Source organism: Peromyscus californicus, unplaced genomic scaffold (genome assembly GCF_007827085.1).
Source record: "Peromyscus californicus insignis strain IS unplaced genomic scaffold, ASM782708v3 Scaffold_14__1_contigs__length_90479793_seg_2, whole genome shotgun sequence".
Lineage (NCBI taxonomy): Eukaryota > Metazoa > Chordata > Mammalia > Rodentia > Cricetidae > Peromyscus > Peromyscus californicus.
The window spans coordinates 19,079,097-19,095,459 of NW_026294436.1; the positions used below are offsets into that span (position 1 = coordinate 19,079,097).

The 16,363-nt window shown below is 41.9% G+C and overlaps 1 protein-coding gene across 4 annotated transcripts in view; it reads left to right on the forward strand.

Annotated features, from left to right (window-relative positions):
* Rbbp5 (RB binding protein 5, histone lysine methyltransferase complex subunit) overlaps positions 1-16,363 on the forward strand; it is a 29,127-nt gene that overhangs the window by 193 nt on the left and 12,571 nt on the right. For 2 of the 4 annotated variants that reach the window (XM_052736908.1, XM_052736910.1), the window contains exons 2-6: positions 7,488-7,513; positions 8,542-8,714; positions 13,042-13,182; positions 13,890-14,052; positions 15,465-15,574. In XM_052736908.1, coding sequence (XP_052592868.1) covers positions 7,488-7,513; positions 8,542-8,714; positions 13,042-13,182; positions 13,890-14,052; positions 15,465-15,574 — 613 coding nt within the window. Of the gene's footprint in view, positions 1-19; positions 1,734-7,487; positions 7,514-8,541; positions 8,715-13,041; positions 13,183-13,889; positions 14,053-15,464; positions 15,575-16,363 lie in introns of those variants that run through there. The other 2 variants (XM_052736907.1, XM_052736909.1) reach the window with 2 other exon arrangements.

Below are 16,363 nucleotides of genomic sequence, written 5' to 3' on the forward strand. Positions count from 1 at the left end.
AGCTAACCCTTTGGTACTGGAAAGGAGGGAACCCGGGCGGGAGGGAACGCAGGCTGCAACCTTCGGGACGCTCTTCTTAGAGATGATTCTTTGAATGCGCATGATGCGGAGTTGCAGCAACAGGAGAAAGACCAGCTTCTGTCAGAGAAGAATGCATTACCTTTCCGAGTCCACTTTCAGATCAGTTGTGGAGTCATAGGGGCACTTTTGGACTGAGCTGTGATTTCGAGGATCTCAGGTGCTGAAGTAACGGAGCAGGCAGGACCAGAGTTTTGGAGATGCAATCTAAGGCAAAGTGACCTAGGGTAAAATTGTGAAGAGTTGTCAGGGGATCGGATATCTAGATAGAAGTAACTCTTTCTAGAAATGTGTTATTTAACCAGATCTCAGAAAAAGGATAAGAGTGTTGTGACTGGGCACTAAGTGATGTAGTTGGTACTTGGAATCTGGTTATCTTGACTTCCAGTTTAAGGTCCTCAACCGTAAGGAGGTGTAGATCACCGAAGTGTGAACTACACAAGCAGTTGTTTTATTCTCACTATGTCTTTAAATCATTGATTCCCAACCCCGTATCCACATTGGTATTTTCTTGTGGCCCTCTATGATGTATTTTCAGCATGGCAGCCTGGTGACATCTGTTTTCAGGAGCTTCTACATGAGTTGGCTGCCTTTAATGGTTGTATTTTTTTTCTGAGAAGGGACAGAGGGTTACAAAGATTATTTTAAAGTGTTCTTTGTCTTCAAGTAGCTTTTTGGAGCGTGCATAATGCATGTGGATATAATACAGACTAAGTATGAAAATATGTGGAAGATGTGTCTGAAATAAGACATTAGTGAGAGTTGCTTTTTGTTGTGGTTTGTTTTTTTAAATGTGTCTGGGTGTTTTGTCTATGTGTATGTCTGTGCGCCAGTGAGGTGCCTGGTGCCCACAGAGGCCAGAAGAGAGAGCCAGAGCCCCTGGAACTGGAATTAGAGATAGTTGTGAACTACCATGTGGGTGCTGGGAGTCAAACCTGGGATCTTTGTAAGAGCAGCCAGTGCTCTTAACCTCTGAATCATTTCTCCAGCATCCCCTGTGAGAGAATTTTTCTGCTTGGGCAAATGTGTATATTTTGATAAAGAGATGACCAAGAGTTTAGATTGGTGCTATTTATTTATGGACACCAGGTTGGACAGTTGGCTTTTTAAGGAAGGTAGGGCAGATCCATTGACAATTCAGTTGGAGAACTGATCTGTAAAGTTTATCTGACAGTAATGTATAGTTGAAAAAATAGAAAACCAAGTTGGAGGGCTACAATGGATGAGTGATAAGGAATGTGTGAGCTCGGATATGGAAAGAAAAAAAAACATTGAGGAGACAGTGTTGGCAGAATTTGAGTGTAGTGGTTTTGAGAAGATGAACTAAAAATAATGATGCTATTGATAAGATGTAAGGACATTTGAAAGGTAGCTTGGATATGTTGAATGTAGACTGAGCTTGGGAGACAAGTGTTGACTTCTGATCACCATTCCTTTTGACTTATTGAAACCCTGTGAAGAAGTGGAAGGGAGAAGATGAGAGGGACAGAAAAGAAAATTGCCAGGGACAAGACCTTTGGTTACTTACTTGTATTTGGAGGAAAAGCGATGAGCAAATGATTATAAATTGTATATGCAGTGCTTCCATGAACTAGGCACGTTTTCAGATACCTTCCATGTAGTTCCCTATGTGCATCAGCTAGAAGAGGATCCAGGTGAGTAGTTCCTTCCTATAGACACTAATTGCAGAGCAGTTGGGGCTGAAAACTGAGAAAGGCTGCTCCATTTCATCCCCGGGCAACTTGCACCCCTTAACAGTCTAAGATGAAGATAGAATCAGTGATTTTTTAGGAAGGTGTGAGAGAAGTAGAGACCAAGAGATGATCCTTATTTATAAGAGGAAAGATGTTACAATAGTCCTTTGAAAGAGTTAACAGAGTCACAGGGAAAGTTCTTTTGAATGATACAGAAGGCTCATAAGGGGGAAACTTAGGAATATTTAGCATATCGAACAATTAAAAAGCAGTCTGGGTCTCCAAAAGGTAGAAGTCTCTGTAGAAGTGACTGAGTTTGAAAGTGAGAAGGTTAATGGTTGTATACAAGCAGGAAAAAGGGACAGAAGTGCTCTGGTTGTGGGAACACAGTAAAGGACATCTGGGCAGATAAAGGAAACGAAGGAAGGATAATAGGTTGGGGAATGTGGCCACTCAGGTGCTTCCCAGACAGGATACAAATTCTGCTTCTGTGACCATCTGACCACTTTTTGAGATGTTGCTGTGTCTACGTTGGAGATGCATAATTACTAAGACAGCCTCTCTTCCATCTCAGGGTATGCGCACGCAGGCAAATGCTACATCACCAGGCCAAGATAGTTTTTCAAACTCATTTTTCCCCTATAACTCATATGAAGAAATACTTTGTTTTTAAAAATTAATTTTAAAATCTGTTTAGTGTGTGTAGGTTTGTGTGTGTGTGTCGGGGCGGGGGTGCATGCAGCAACTCACATGCAGGTCAGAGGACAACTTTGGGTAGTCATTTCTCTCCTTTTACCCTGTGGGAAGTTCTGGAGATCTAACTCAGGTCCTTAGACTTGGCAGCGGGTGTCCTTAGCCATCTCACTGGTCCAAGAAATAAACTATCACAGCCGTTATGTATGTACTTGTGTCATTAGAATATTTTTGTCATGGGTGTGTCTGTGTGATGTATGTCTGTATTTGTGTGAGTGCATATGTGTGTGGGTAAGTTTGTGCACTCGGGCCAGAGAAATCATTTATACAGAGGTGGCGTGAAACTTCCTTTGTCAGTCTTTGCCCTTTTCCTTTGAGGCACAGGCTTTTCCATCAACTTGGAGCTCATGTTTTTCAGCTGCACTGGTAACCAGCAAACCCTCTCCTGTCTCTGCCCTCCTCAGTGCTGGGGTTACAAGCATGTGCAGGACTGTGCTAGACTTACTGTGTGCCAGGATCTGAGCTCTAGGTCTTATGCTTTGCAGCAAGTGCTTTTAATCACTGAGCCATCTCTCAGGCCCTAAAATTTTTTGAAATTAGCTGGGTGGTGGTGGCACACGCCTTTATTCCCAGTACTTGGGAGGCAGAGCCAGGTGGATCTCTGTGAGTTTGAGGCCAGCCTGTGAGTTCCAGGAAAAGCGCAAAGCTACACAGAGAAACTCTGTCTCGAAAAACAAAAAAAAAAAGAAAGAAAGAAAGAATTATACTTATCCTTTTGTTCATTATCCTCTGATATTTCCTGCACTAATTTATTAAAAACTTGTTTTAATGGGCTATGATGATTTATTCATTTTTGGAGTGGGCTGAATTATACCAGCTGAAAACAGAATAAGATACTGCTTTTGTCCTGGATAAAAACACAACCAGGAGAAGAGAAACAAGTAGCTGTATAATACAGAGTTATAGTATCTTAGTTCAATGTGGGGAATCCATATGAAAGCAGCTAGTTCTACACTGTTGGTGGGATTGATGTAAAATTTGGGGAAATTTTACAGAGGTACTTCTCAACTGAAAATACTGAGATGGAGATCAAACCAACCAACCAACAAAAAACTGGAGCAGGAGCTTTCTGTGGGGTTACCTTCCAGTGGAGGAAACTATAGAAGCAAACATTCCTAGGCATGCATGAGTGTGCGTGTGCAGGAAACTGGTGTGTTCTGCAGCTGGTACTCAGGGCATGGTTAGTTCTGGCACAGGTGCCGATCGTGTATAAACAAAAGACAAAATGAAAAGGACTGGCTAGGGCCCTGCTGAGATTGCTTTTCAAAATTATACTTCAAGAGTTTTGTTCATGGACTGGAGAGATGGCTCAGTGGGTAAGAGCGCTCTTCTAGAGGTCCTGAGTTCAATTCCCAGCATCATTCCACATGGTGACTCACAACCATCTATAGTGTGCTCTGATGCCCTCTTCTGGCATAAAGGCTTACATGCAGATAGAGTGCTCATATACATTAAAAACAAGGTTTTGTTTTTTTTGGTTTTTGGGTTTTGGGTTTTGGTTTTTTGAGACAGGGTTTCTCTGTGTAGCTTTGCGCCTTTCCTGGAACTCACTTGGTAGCCCAGGCTGGCCTCGAACTCACAGAGATCCGCCTGGCTCTGCCTCAAAAACAAGGGTTTTGTTCATTTTGTTTATCAAAGAAGGATTTTAAGTGAGTGAGTGCTGTTGGATAGTTGTAGGTGGAAGAAGTTAGAACTGCAAGTTATTTGAAAGATTGATCAAGGGAGGCAAGACCGGGCCCAAGGCAATGTAGCAGGAATGGTCATGTTAGACTAAAGGTCGGGAGGGTAGTATCCATTGCCTAGACACCTATCAATTGGATTTCTCTGAAGGAGACACTGACAGAGCCATCACCTTTTAAAGGCAGCAGAATGGGCTGCTACTATGGTCTCAAACTGTTCTGAAAGGGAGGAATTTGTTGGCAGTTAGAAAACAAATAGAACCATTGAGAAAAGCTCATGACAGCCACGTCTTGAGAGAGATGCAGACATTATCCCATATGATGGGATTGAGGGGAAGGCTGGAGAAGCTATTTGAAGCAAGGATCCCACAAGGGAAGGAAGATCTGAGGAGGTGCTCAAAGAAGCTGATGAGCTTGCACTGGAAGCTAACTGAATTCAGATTCCAAAAGAGTAAGTTCAGAGAGAATCCACAGGCAAAGGTGTGTATGTGAGGAGCACACAGGCTCTTAAGAACAGGTAGGAAAGCTATTGTAACTGAAGAATCCACAGGCAAAGGTGTGTATGTGAGGGGAGCACAGGCTCTTAAGAACAGAGGTAGGAAAGCTATTGTAACTGAAGCCAAGATTGAAAGAATAAGGGGACAAGAAAGGGTTCCAGTGTTTTATGAAACATGGAGAACAAAGAAATCTTGAAGGCTGGTAGGAACAACAGTTAATCTTTCAGAACTCTGATAAACCTCATGAGTGCCCACTATGAATTTTATAGGCAAAGGTTTGCTGGATGGTTCAGTTCTTGCTTTTTTTTTTGGTTCTGTTGCAAGTGGGTGATGTTTTGGAACAGAATAAAATGAATAATGGTTGTTGCCAAGAAAGTTCTGATTAGGTAATGATTCTAGGTAGATCTCTTTAGCTCACATTGCACTTTTGCCCAGAAAAGAGCTTGTGAATGACATCACTGTTGATTATTCTTGAGGATTTGAGGAAAATGGAACATTAGCTATGCTGAAAAGGAGATGGGGTACATTTTGACTTTCAGGAAAAGGCAGGTGTGTTTTGTAAATCACAGAGTAGTAAACTAATGGGCAAATTCAGGCAAGATTCTAGGAGTTAGGTTATAGGCACAAGCGTTGTTTCTGGGTCAGTCGGGATCTTGCCGGTTTTTAACTGTGGGACTTACCCTTCATCTATAATATCGAAGTGTGGAAATGCCTATTTAGCAGTGAATTGAGAGGACTGACTAAGGTAGAATGTGGGATTTGTAGTAGCCCACACTGGTTTGAACCCCACATATAGCTTACTTCCGACTTAGTCCTGCCTCAGTCTCCTGAGTGCTGGTGTTTATAACAATGCCTTTCTTGATGATTTTTAAATTTTTGTTTTTTGATTAAACATTTTGTGTGTATATGGTATGTGCACCTGTTTGTGTGCATGCATTTTGTACAGATGCACATGTTTGCTTGTATGTGTTGAGGCCAGAGACTGATGTTGGGTTTCTTCCTCTTCCTGTTTTCAGATGAGGTCTGCCACTGAACCCAGAGGTCTCTGATTGACTAATATGTCTGACCAGTGAGCTCCAGGGCATCTGCCTGTCCTGTTCCTCTGTACACTCACCTTTACCCTTTACGTGGGTTTTGAGGCTCTGAAATTCCATCTCTAGCCAAATTATTTTTAAAACTTTACATTAAAAGTGTGTGTGTGTGTGTGTGTGTGTGTGTGTGTGCATGGGGTGGTCAAAGAACAGCCTGTGGGGGTTGGTTCTCTTAACTTATGGGTCCTGGGGATCGAACTCAGGGCTGCAGGGTTGGCTCTCAGCGCCTTTACCTGCTGAGCCATCTTACTGACCCTGATTTTTGTTTTTAATGTTTGAATGAGTTTGCACTTTTGTTTACTTCTCAACCATGTGAATATAGTTTATTGATTGGGAAAGAAACACTGGCTTTCCCAATGAGAGGAGCAGGTCACCTTGTAATATGTGTAGTAGTTTATTTGAAAAACTTTGAGCAAATGTCTGTATGAACATATTATAAGTTTTTACTTTGCCAAGTGGGTTGAAGGCCGTTATCTTTTGATTACACATTTCGTGTGTGTGTGTGTGTGTGTGTGTGTGTGTGTGTGTGTGTGCATGCCATGGTGCTCTTGTGGAAATCAGAGGGAACTTGCAGAAGGTGGTTTTTCCCTTCTCCTGTGGGTTCCGGTGATTGAACTTGGTTACCAGGCTTGCTTGGCAGGTGCTTTTACTCGCCCACGGGCCATCTTGCTGGCCCTGGCTCCCACCTCCCTGTTTCAGGTGGGTGCTGTGGATACACACTCTAGTGTTCAGTGTGGCCAGCAAGTCCTTTAGCCACGGAGCCACCTCTGCAGCCCCAGATGCGCTTTTCTAGGTGACACATGCTCTACTTCAGTAACTTTAAACACAGTTTTCCAGCACACTTTCCTGGATACATTTCAGCATTTGCTTTCATTCCCTTCTTTCATAATTGAATGCGTTACAAGCAGCTGGCTGGGGGTCCTTTGAATCCTGATAGGCAGTGAGGACAGTTGGTGACCCTGCATTCTGGTGGCTCACGACTGTCCCAGTCTCACAGTTTTATATTCTAATGCAGGAGAACTAAAGGTTTATGGCTCCAGATTTCCGAGCCAGAGGCTTGTTGCTCAGGTGCTGAAGCGGAAGCTTAGGGCTCTGGGCTCAGCTCACCGGCGCACCAGCACACAGCAGCTCCTGGGCTCTGCGTCTCAGGGCCCTGGGCTGTGCCCGTGCTGGCTCTCTTGATTCTGGTCTCTAGGTCTTGTGTTCTTCACGGTCTCAGCTCCTGCCTTTAGCTCTTCAGACTCTCTCCTCGTAGTCTGTCTGCCCCCCTAGTACGCCTCCAAACTGCACCAGGTGGCACTTTGGACTGTTCGTCTGTCCCGAGTGTTACAGCTCACAGTTAGGATCCCTGGCTCTCCACTTCCTGGGGCTTTTGAAAACAAACAAACTCGGGTGAGAGGAAAGGCCAGTGCATCTTGACAAAGTCTCTTTAGTATTTGCCCACATAGAAGGTGGTTGGATTCACATCTCTTCTGTACTCACTTTGTTAAGATATCACAGCCTCGGAATACTTTCCTGTATGCTTATGAGATGATGATAGGAGTTTAAAAAAGCAAATGCCATCTGCCTGTGGTGATGAGTAGTGTGAGCTCATGGGTGCCGAAAGGGCCAGTGAGCTGTGTGCTGTTCGTGGGCCGCGTGGGCCCTTGAGTGTGCCTTATGTTTCATCCACTTTCTTTCTTTGCCTTGTTGCAGAGTCCTTTGGGCAGAACTATCCAGAGGTAAGTTTAGTTTTGTCGTAATGTGTGGAAAATGGTAACTGCCTTTTATTTTTTAATGACAAATAACTAAATGTGACACACACATCCATATATTGCTGTGGTAAAATGAGCTGTTTAACTTGGAACAACAGGTAACATACAATTTTGGCTGGAAATCTCAAAGTAATTTTTTAAATCTTAAGATTCTTTTTTGTTTGTTTGTTTGCTTGAGACAAGGTTTCACTCTGTAGCTCTGACTGTCCTGGACCTTACTCTATAGGCCAGACTGTCATTGAACTCACTGATCCACCTACCTCTGCCTCCCGAGTACTGGTATTAAAGGTGTGCGTCACCACCGCCTGGAAGAATTCATTTTTCTTTAAAAGGAAAAAATATTCACAACTTTAATGGAAGTGCTTTTTAAACAAATACTTCCATCATTTATACAGGAACTTTTTTTGTGTGTGCTTTATAAGTTTTGATAAATGTATTTACATAGTAATGATCACCATGTGTAATTGTGCATTTGTAACATTTCCTGTGCTTCATTGTGGTTATTTGTTAAAGCTTGACATTGTTGTAAAATAATGTAATTTTCTTAATGTCAGTCACACAGGCTGCTTCGTAGTTTTTACATTTTCCTGTAATCAGCCGGGTGGTGGTGGTGCACGCCTTTAATCCCAGCACTCGGGAGGCAGAGGCAGGCGAATCTCTGTGAGTTCGAGGCCAGCTTGGTCTACAGAGTGAGATCCAGGAAAGGCGCAAAGCTACACAGAGAAACCCTGTCTCAAAAAAATCAAAAAAAAATTTTTTTTTCCTGTAATCAGAGAACTCTTGTAGTTACCTCTATGACACTTTGTCCGTTGACCTCCAGAAAGTTTGTGTAAGAGATTGATCATCACTGTTTCCAAAAGGTTTTGGTTAGCTTTTATAATTATTTGTTCATTTTAACCAATTTAAAAGGTGTAAGAACACTTGCAGAGATATTTCTGTGTGCATTGTCTTTCATGATGAGAGCCCTTGTGTATACTTCTGCATTTATCTTCTAGGAAGCGGATGGGACTTTGGATTGCATTAGCATGGCCCTGACGTGCACCTTTAACAGGTGGGGCACGCTGCTTGCAGTTGGCTGTAATGATGGCCGAATTGTCATTTGGGACTTCTTGACAAGAGGCATTGCTAAAATAATTAGTGCACACATCCATCCAGTCTGTTCTTTGTGGTAAGGAATTTTTATTTTATTTACTTTCTTTTTTGTGGTATTGGAGATTGAGCCCAGGAACTTATACATTCTGGGTACTTTACTACAGAGTTATATAAATGCCTCAGGCCCATGATTTTTTTTTCCTTTTTTTAAAATGTGCTTGTGTATAGTTATGTTTGCATGTGTATGGCCTCGTGTGTGTGTGTGTACACGAGGCCATACACATGCAAACATACCTATACATATGTGTATGGAGGCCCAGGGTTAATTGCAGTTATTATAGACCTGGTAGGAAAGGTAACCCCAGTCTTTGTATGCAGACTTGACCTTAGTCCCTCATAGTTAAATCCTTAGCTTATTTCTGCCATCATTTGTCTCCAGAGTCTAGGAATATGTTTACCTCATCTCTCATACAAATGACTGAATATTTTCTGAACACTCCTTACATGCTAGGCATTGGATTACAAACTTTATATATATATATTAACTCTAATTGTCTCAGTAGTCCTCTATAAGGAAAGACTTTATCCTTCTTATCATAGATGAGGAATTGAAGCCCAGAAAAACCGTACACTTCCCTAAGACCACACAGCTAGAAAGTTAAGTCATGTCTAGGTGTGAGCAGAGGTCTGATTGTGAGCTTCTCCTCTTCTTGTGTTGGCTGCTGAGTTCTCCAGTAACAAGCATTTTTCATTACACAGTTTTGTTTTTCCTTTGTGCTCCTTCTATATTTCCTTTCTCTGATGACTGCCTTCTGTGGGTTACTTGAACAAATTTAGGGTTTTGTATTGATTGATTTACAGTGTTCTTTGTGTACCTTCTAATCTAGTAACCACTCGATACAATATTACACACCTGATTAGCCACAGTCTAAAATACCCCAGGGCTGACTTGGCAGCAGTTCAGATAAAGAATAGAGCCCTGGCCTTCTTTCCCGGGCTGCCTCCAGTGTGTAAATGTAATTATCTTATACATTTCCTCTGCATACATTGTAACTGGCAAAAGACAAACCTATAGTGTCCTAAGATTTCATTTTCTCTTTTTCTTTCCATTTAGAGAACTTGGTTTAGCCTCTTTGTTGTTGTTTTGTGAGACAGGGTCTCTCTCCATAGCCCAGGCTTCCCTTCTCTGTGTAGACCAGAATGGTTTTCCACTCAGAGAGATCCTCCTGTCTCTGCCTTAGGAGTGCTGGGATTGAAGGGGTGTGCCACCATGCCTGACTCTTGACCTCTGTAGTTTTTATGAGAAACTGTTATCCTTATGTTCCTATTTTTCTGTAGATGGGGTACCATTTTCCTAGTACCACTTTTAAGATTTAAGATTGAGGATGTTTCTGCATTCAACATGTTTGTATTCTGGAATTTTTTATTTTTAATCTTATTAAATTTTTTGATGTTATAGTTACATCATTTACTCCTTCCTATTCCTCCCTTCAGACCCTCCCATGTACCCTATCCCTTGCTCTTTTTAAAATTAATGATCTCTTTTTCTTAATTTTTGGGGTGGTGTGTGTGTGTGTGTGTGTGTGTGTGTGTGTGTACACATACATGTATATATTCCTAAATATATAAAAACAACCTACTCAATCCATATAATGTTATTTGAATGTATGTTTTCTGGGCTGACCATTTGGTATTTGATAACCATTTGTTGTGCTCTTTCTTGAGGAAGATTTTTGTTCTTAGCCTTCCTTGGTTGCCTGTAGTTCACTGTCTAGGTTGAGGCCTGTGAGCTTTTACCCATCCATGTTGTAGTTATATTGGTAAAACTGTATGGGTGTAGCTTCTGACATTCCTAGGAAACACAGTCTCACAGCACACTTCCTGTCCTCTGGTTCTTACACTCTTCCTACCCCATCTTCCACAATGCTCCCTCGAACCTTAGATGCAGGAGTTGTGTTGTAGATGGATCAGTCAGGCCTGGGCTCCACTACTCTGCATTTGATTGGTTGTGGCTTTCTGTAATGATCTCCATCTGTTGCAGGGAGAAAGTCCCTTGATGGGCAGCCCTAACCAACAACTCAAAAGAGGGTTCTCATGCCTGCTGTTATGGCCTTGTGTGCTTAGGCTGATCTTAAATTAGTCATGGATGACCTTGAACTTCGAATCCTCCTTTTCTCTCCCAAATGCTGAGATTACAGTGTGTGTTCCTATGCCTGGTTTGCACAGTACTAGGAGTTCTAGGCAAGATCTCCACCAACTAAGCTCATCCCCAGCTCCTGGATGGTTCCTTTGGCTTATATTGTTTGATTTCGGTCACCTGTTTTAGTCGGGAGGGTTTTGGGTTTTTTGGTATATTTGGAGAAATGTAGCTGTTGTTTCTTCATGTACTTTAAAGCCACACTCTGTTCTTTGTAGGACTCTGATGACATGGATAGTCAATGGCTATTAAATTATTTGTTGTTGTCTGTCTGATCCCTGAGGCAGTGTTCCTCCCACCCACTTAAATTGTTTAAATCTATTATCCATGTTTAGTAGCTTTTACTCTTCCAGTTTACGGTTTCTTATCTTTCCTCTGCTCCATTGACTGCTGGAATCCTCTCCTGAATTTTTACTTTGTTATTATATTTTCAGTTCGAGAGTTCCCTTAGGTTTTTTCTGTACACCTTTGCAGAGGCTACTGGTAGGGTTGAAAGTAGAGACTCCAGGGTCTCTGCTGACATCATCTTGTTTGGGAAGGACAGAGGCCCGTTTGACCTCCACAGGCACTGTGGTGGGAGATCTCACTAATGAAGCTGTTTGCGCTCAGCCGTCTGACAGCACCCGTGAGGAGGTCTGTCTGTCCGGACCTTGCTGATGAGGACAGAGGGGTGCAGGTTTTTCTCTGGGGCTTGTCTTGGGTGGGGAAAGAAGAGGAGGATTGTGTGTAACTGTTGGCATTACCCAGTTGTTGACTTCTTCGCCCAGTCCAGGGTGTGTGAGGCAGATCCAGGGGATTCAGTCTTGAGTCATCCTCTGGGCTCTGCTGTCTCTAACTAGTCAGTCTACCTTTCAGTCTTTGTTTAACAGAATGTCTGTATACCTGCATTTAAGAAATGACTATTCCAGTGGTGGCGCACGCCTTTAATCCCAGCACTCGGGAGGCAGAGGCAGGCAGATGTCTGTGAGTTCGAGGCCAGCCTGATCTATAAAGTGAGTTCCAGGAAAAGCGCAAAGCTACATACACAGAGAAACCCTGTCTCAAAAAACAAACAAACAAACAAAAGAAATGACTATTCATTTCTTTCTTTTTTTGTTTGTTTGTTTGTTTTTGTTTTGTTTATTGAGACAGGGTTTCTCTGTGTAGCTTTGGAGCCTTTCTTGGAACTCACTCTGTAGCCCAGGCTGGCCTCAAACTCACAGAGATGAGCCTGCCTCTGCCTCCCAGGTGCTGGGATTAAAGGCTTGTACCACCGCCCGGCTCATTTCTTAATTTTTATTGTTTTTGCTTCTGAAACAGTTTTGGTCTGTAGCCCAGGCTGTCCTTGAACTCATGAACCCCTTCCCCACCCCCTGAGTGTTAGGATTGCAGGTACTTTAATTATTTTGAGGTATCATATTTGTCTCTTGTTGGTGCTTGTAGTGATATATTGTGTATCAAATAAAGCTTGCCTGAGGATCAGAGGACAAAGGCAGCCACTAGATTAGACATTGAGGCCAGACAGTGGTGGCACACACCTTCAATCCCAGCACTTGAGATCTCATGCCTTTGCTTGGGATGGACACAGCCTTTAGTCCCAGCACTAAGAAGGAAGTGATGGCTGAGTGGAGAAAGGTATATAAGGTGTGAGGAGACAGGAGCTGAAGCCTTTTCAGGCTGAGGAGTCCTAGAGGTGAGACTTGGCAGTGGCTTGTTCCTTTGTCTCTCTGATCTTTCAGCATTTACCCCAATATCTGGCTCCGGGTTTTTATTATATAAGACCTTTAGAGATTCAGACAACAGATGCTGTGATGGAGGGCTGTAGGAAATTCAGATGGTCTTCATCTCTGAAACCTCCCAAGCCCTTTTTATGTTTCATGGTCTTAAAGGTCGACTGATTTGGGAATTTAACTAAGATGCTCAAGTCTGTTATTTTGGGTACTGACCATAGTGTTATTTTGAAATAGTACCATTACTATATATTTAAAGATAGTACAAGAGCCAGGCATGGTGGCGCATGCCTATAATCTCAGCACTTGGGAAATAGAGACAGGAGGATTGTGAGTTCAAGGTCAGCCTGGGTATATAATGAGAAGGTTTGTTACAAATTTGGCTATACTTTTAAAAATGTTGGCCTGTGCAATTAGGTCAACATTTTATCCATAATAGTGGTATATATACTTTACCTTCTACCATGTGCTAAATTCACCTCTGTTTTTTCCCCTAGTTGGAGTCGAGATGGTCATAAGCTCGTGAGTGCTTCTACAGATAACATAGTGTCACAGTGGGATGTTCTTTCAGGCGATTGCGACCAGAGGTTTCGATTCCCTTCACCCATCTTAAAAGTCCAATATCATCCTCGAGATCAGTATGTTTAAGATATTCCTTTCCTAGGGTGGGATCTCATTCTGAGTGGATTAGCTCTGGGCTCTGACAACTTTTTAAGAGGCAAACACAACACCTTTTCAAGCCTATATAAAATAATTTTTCTGTCTAGGTTGGTTCTACTGAATATATTGTAAGGAGATTGTAACTGATCAATATTAAGACTTTGGAAATGACCAAAGGTGGGAATAATGTAGTGAGTGGGCCCTGGCCTTGACTCTTTAGACTACTTTAGTATGAGGAAACAATTTAATATTAAGACTACGTTTAAGGAAAGGTTGCCTAGTATTCCATTGCTCAGACACAACTTTTCATTTCTTGGGGATCTCTCATAGTCTCTTTCTCTGTAAGTATGATGCTCATTATATGTGCCTCAAGCCCAGGCCATATTTGATTCACATACACATATATCTGTTAACATAATTAAAAATCAGTATTTTGTTTGTACTTTATTTAGTATCTTACTGGTTTACTAAATATTTTTAATGATCACATTTTATTTGTCAAGATAGGCTGTCATTCTTTTAGTCTGTTTATCAGGAGTGTAGACTTCATATGATTTCACCATTTCACATTTGCTGGAGCTGGGAGAGCCAGTGAAGGAAGTGGGCAGGGATCAGGGGAAAAGGACAGGGACTCAATCTGCTGATACCAAAGCAATAGCCAACATGTGTTCATATTTTTAAACAGGAACAAGGTTCTCGTGTGTCCCATGAAATCTGCTCCTGTCATGTTGACCCTTTCAGATTCCAAACATGTTGTTCTGCCGGTAGACGACGACTCCGATTTGAACGTGGTGGCTTCTTTTGATAGGCGAGGGGAATATATTTATACAGGAAATGCAAAAGGCAAGGTAAGCTCTGAGGTTAGCGGAAAAGGCTGGGCGTCTGCCTTGGCTCATACTTCCTTCTACTTTAGGCTTCTTCTATCCTGGGAATAATCTCTGAACTGATAATGTAGCTAGGTTTTCTTTCATGCCTATTAATATAATTTCTATACTTTGAATTAGAGTAGATTATGTGATTTAGATAAGGATGGAGACAGTGTGGTAGCTTATTTTGTAATTCTTCCAGCACTTGGAAAGCAGAGATAGGAGGATCACTCCACGTTCGAGAACAGTCTGAATTAAATAGTGAGATCCAGGCTAGTTTTGGACTACACAGCAAGGCTTATCTCAAGACACTAAGAGAAAGAAAAGAAAAGAAAAAGCTGGGCTATAACTTAGCTGTGAGTGCTTGCCATGTACACAAGAGGCTGTAGGGTTAATCCCCAATGCCAGAAAAAAGCCAGGAAAGGACAGAAAGTTCTTGACTGGTAGTGGTAATGAAGAGAATAATATTTAAAAGTCATTAACTAGAACATGCTGATGAAAATGCTTTAATATCTAGTTGTATGAAACCTAGTATAAACATGCACATGTGTGCACATTCACACAGAGAAACATGGTATATTTCAGGCCAGTACTGAGGATAGTACTGAGACTATCAATTTTCTTTTTTTCTTCTTGTTAAACTTGTCCTTTGAGATGTTTGGACGTGTAGACTGTTGGGGAGTAGTACATTGTAGGTGTTTCCAGTAGCAGTTTTTTAAAAATTGTGGTTAAGGTACATATTAACAGCTATAGAGTGCTTGCCTCCAGGGTGAGGTCCTGGGTTCGATCCCCAGCACAAAAAGGAATAAATAAAGAAGATGCACACAGATTTTATCCTTTTCAACATTTTAAAATGTTGAGCCTAGCGGTTACTCAGAGCATGGTGGGACTCATTACCATCCTCTGCAGACCTGCTTTATCTTGCAAACTGAATGGCTGTCATTGAGTGCTGTCCCCATTCCCTGGCAGTGCCATTCTGTTTCCTGTTGCTGAATCTCCACTGTGAGCACTTTGTGGAAATGGAATAATACTGTATTTTCCTATTTACAACTAGTATATCTCATACAGCATTGTGTCCTCAAGGTAACTGTTGTACTGTGTGTCAGAATTTCCCTCATCTTCAAAGTTTAATCATTGTATGTGTATGCCACATTTTACCTGTTTATCTGTCTGAGGATTCTGGGGTGGTTTCCACCTGTTGGCTGGTGTGGATAATATTAAGAGTAGATGTTTAAGACTCTGTAAAACATAGTATCAGTTAATAAGATTGAATATATAGGACTAGAAGTGTTTGAATTTTTACCAGGTCTCTGCACAATTTAAAAACAAGTCAGATCTAATTACTAGTAGTCATCAGGATATTTACTTTTTTATTTTTGTTCTGTAAACTTCAGATCTTGGTCCTGAAAACAGACTCTCAGGATCTTGTTGCTTCCTTCCGAGTCACAACAGGAACAAGCAATACCACAGCCATTAAGTCCATTGAGTTTGCCCGGAAGGGGAGGTGAGTGGGCCCTGTCTGCCTGCGTGGATGGAGTTTTTGTATTGGTTTTTGTAACAGAATCTTACTACGTAGCTCAGGCTGGCCTAGATCTTGTGGTCTTCCCACCTCAGCCTCCTGAGTGCAGAGATTACAGAATGGTAGTACCATATCCAGTGATGTCTTTGATTTTCTTTAGTTTGGTTTTTTTTTCAAGTGAATGGAATGTAAATAATAATATTTGTAGTGTATGTAATTTATAAAATTTATTAAAGCTGTTAGAATCTCTCACTGTCTGGTTCTTAGGTTCATACAATTTCCCTTATTGAACCAGTAGTCACATCTGTGTTGTTGGAAGGTTACAAGGCAGTTCTTTTACAGAAAAGATGTTTAAGTGTTGTTGCTTAGAATCAAAATGCCTGGCACATAGCACTGAGTAAAAATTTTAAATATTTCACTTATTTATTTTTAGCAGTGCTAGGGAGAGAGAACCCCAGGGCCTCCCTCATGCTAGACAAGTGCTCTAAAACTGAGGTGCATCCCCAGTTCCAAATATGTCAGCCTGTCTTAATTAAGGTTACTTTGTGATGAAACACCATGACCAAAAGCAACTCGGGGAGGAAGAGATTTATTTCACTCACAGTTTCATATAACAGTTCATCATCAAAAGCAGTGAGGGCACATACTCAAGCAGGGCAGGAACCTGGAGGCGGGAGCTGATGCAGAGGCCATGGAGGGGTGCTGCAAACTGGCTTGCTTCCCATGGCTTGCTCAGCCTGCTTTCTTGGAGAACCCAATGTTACCACTCCAGGG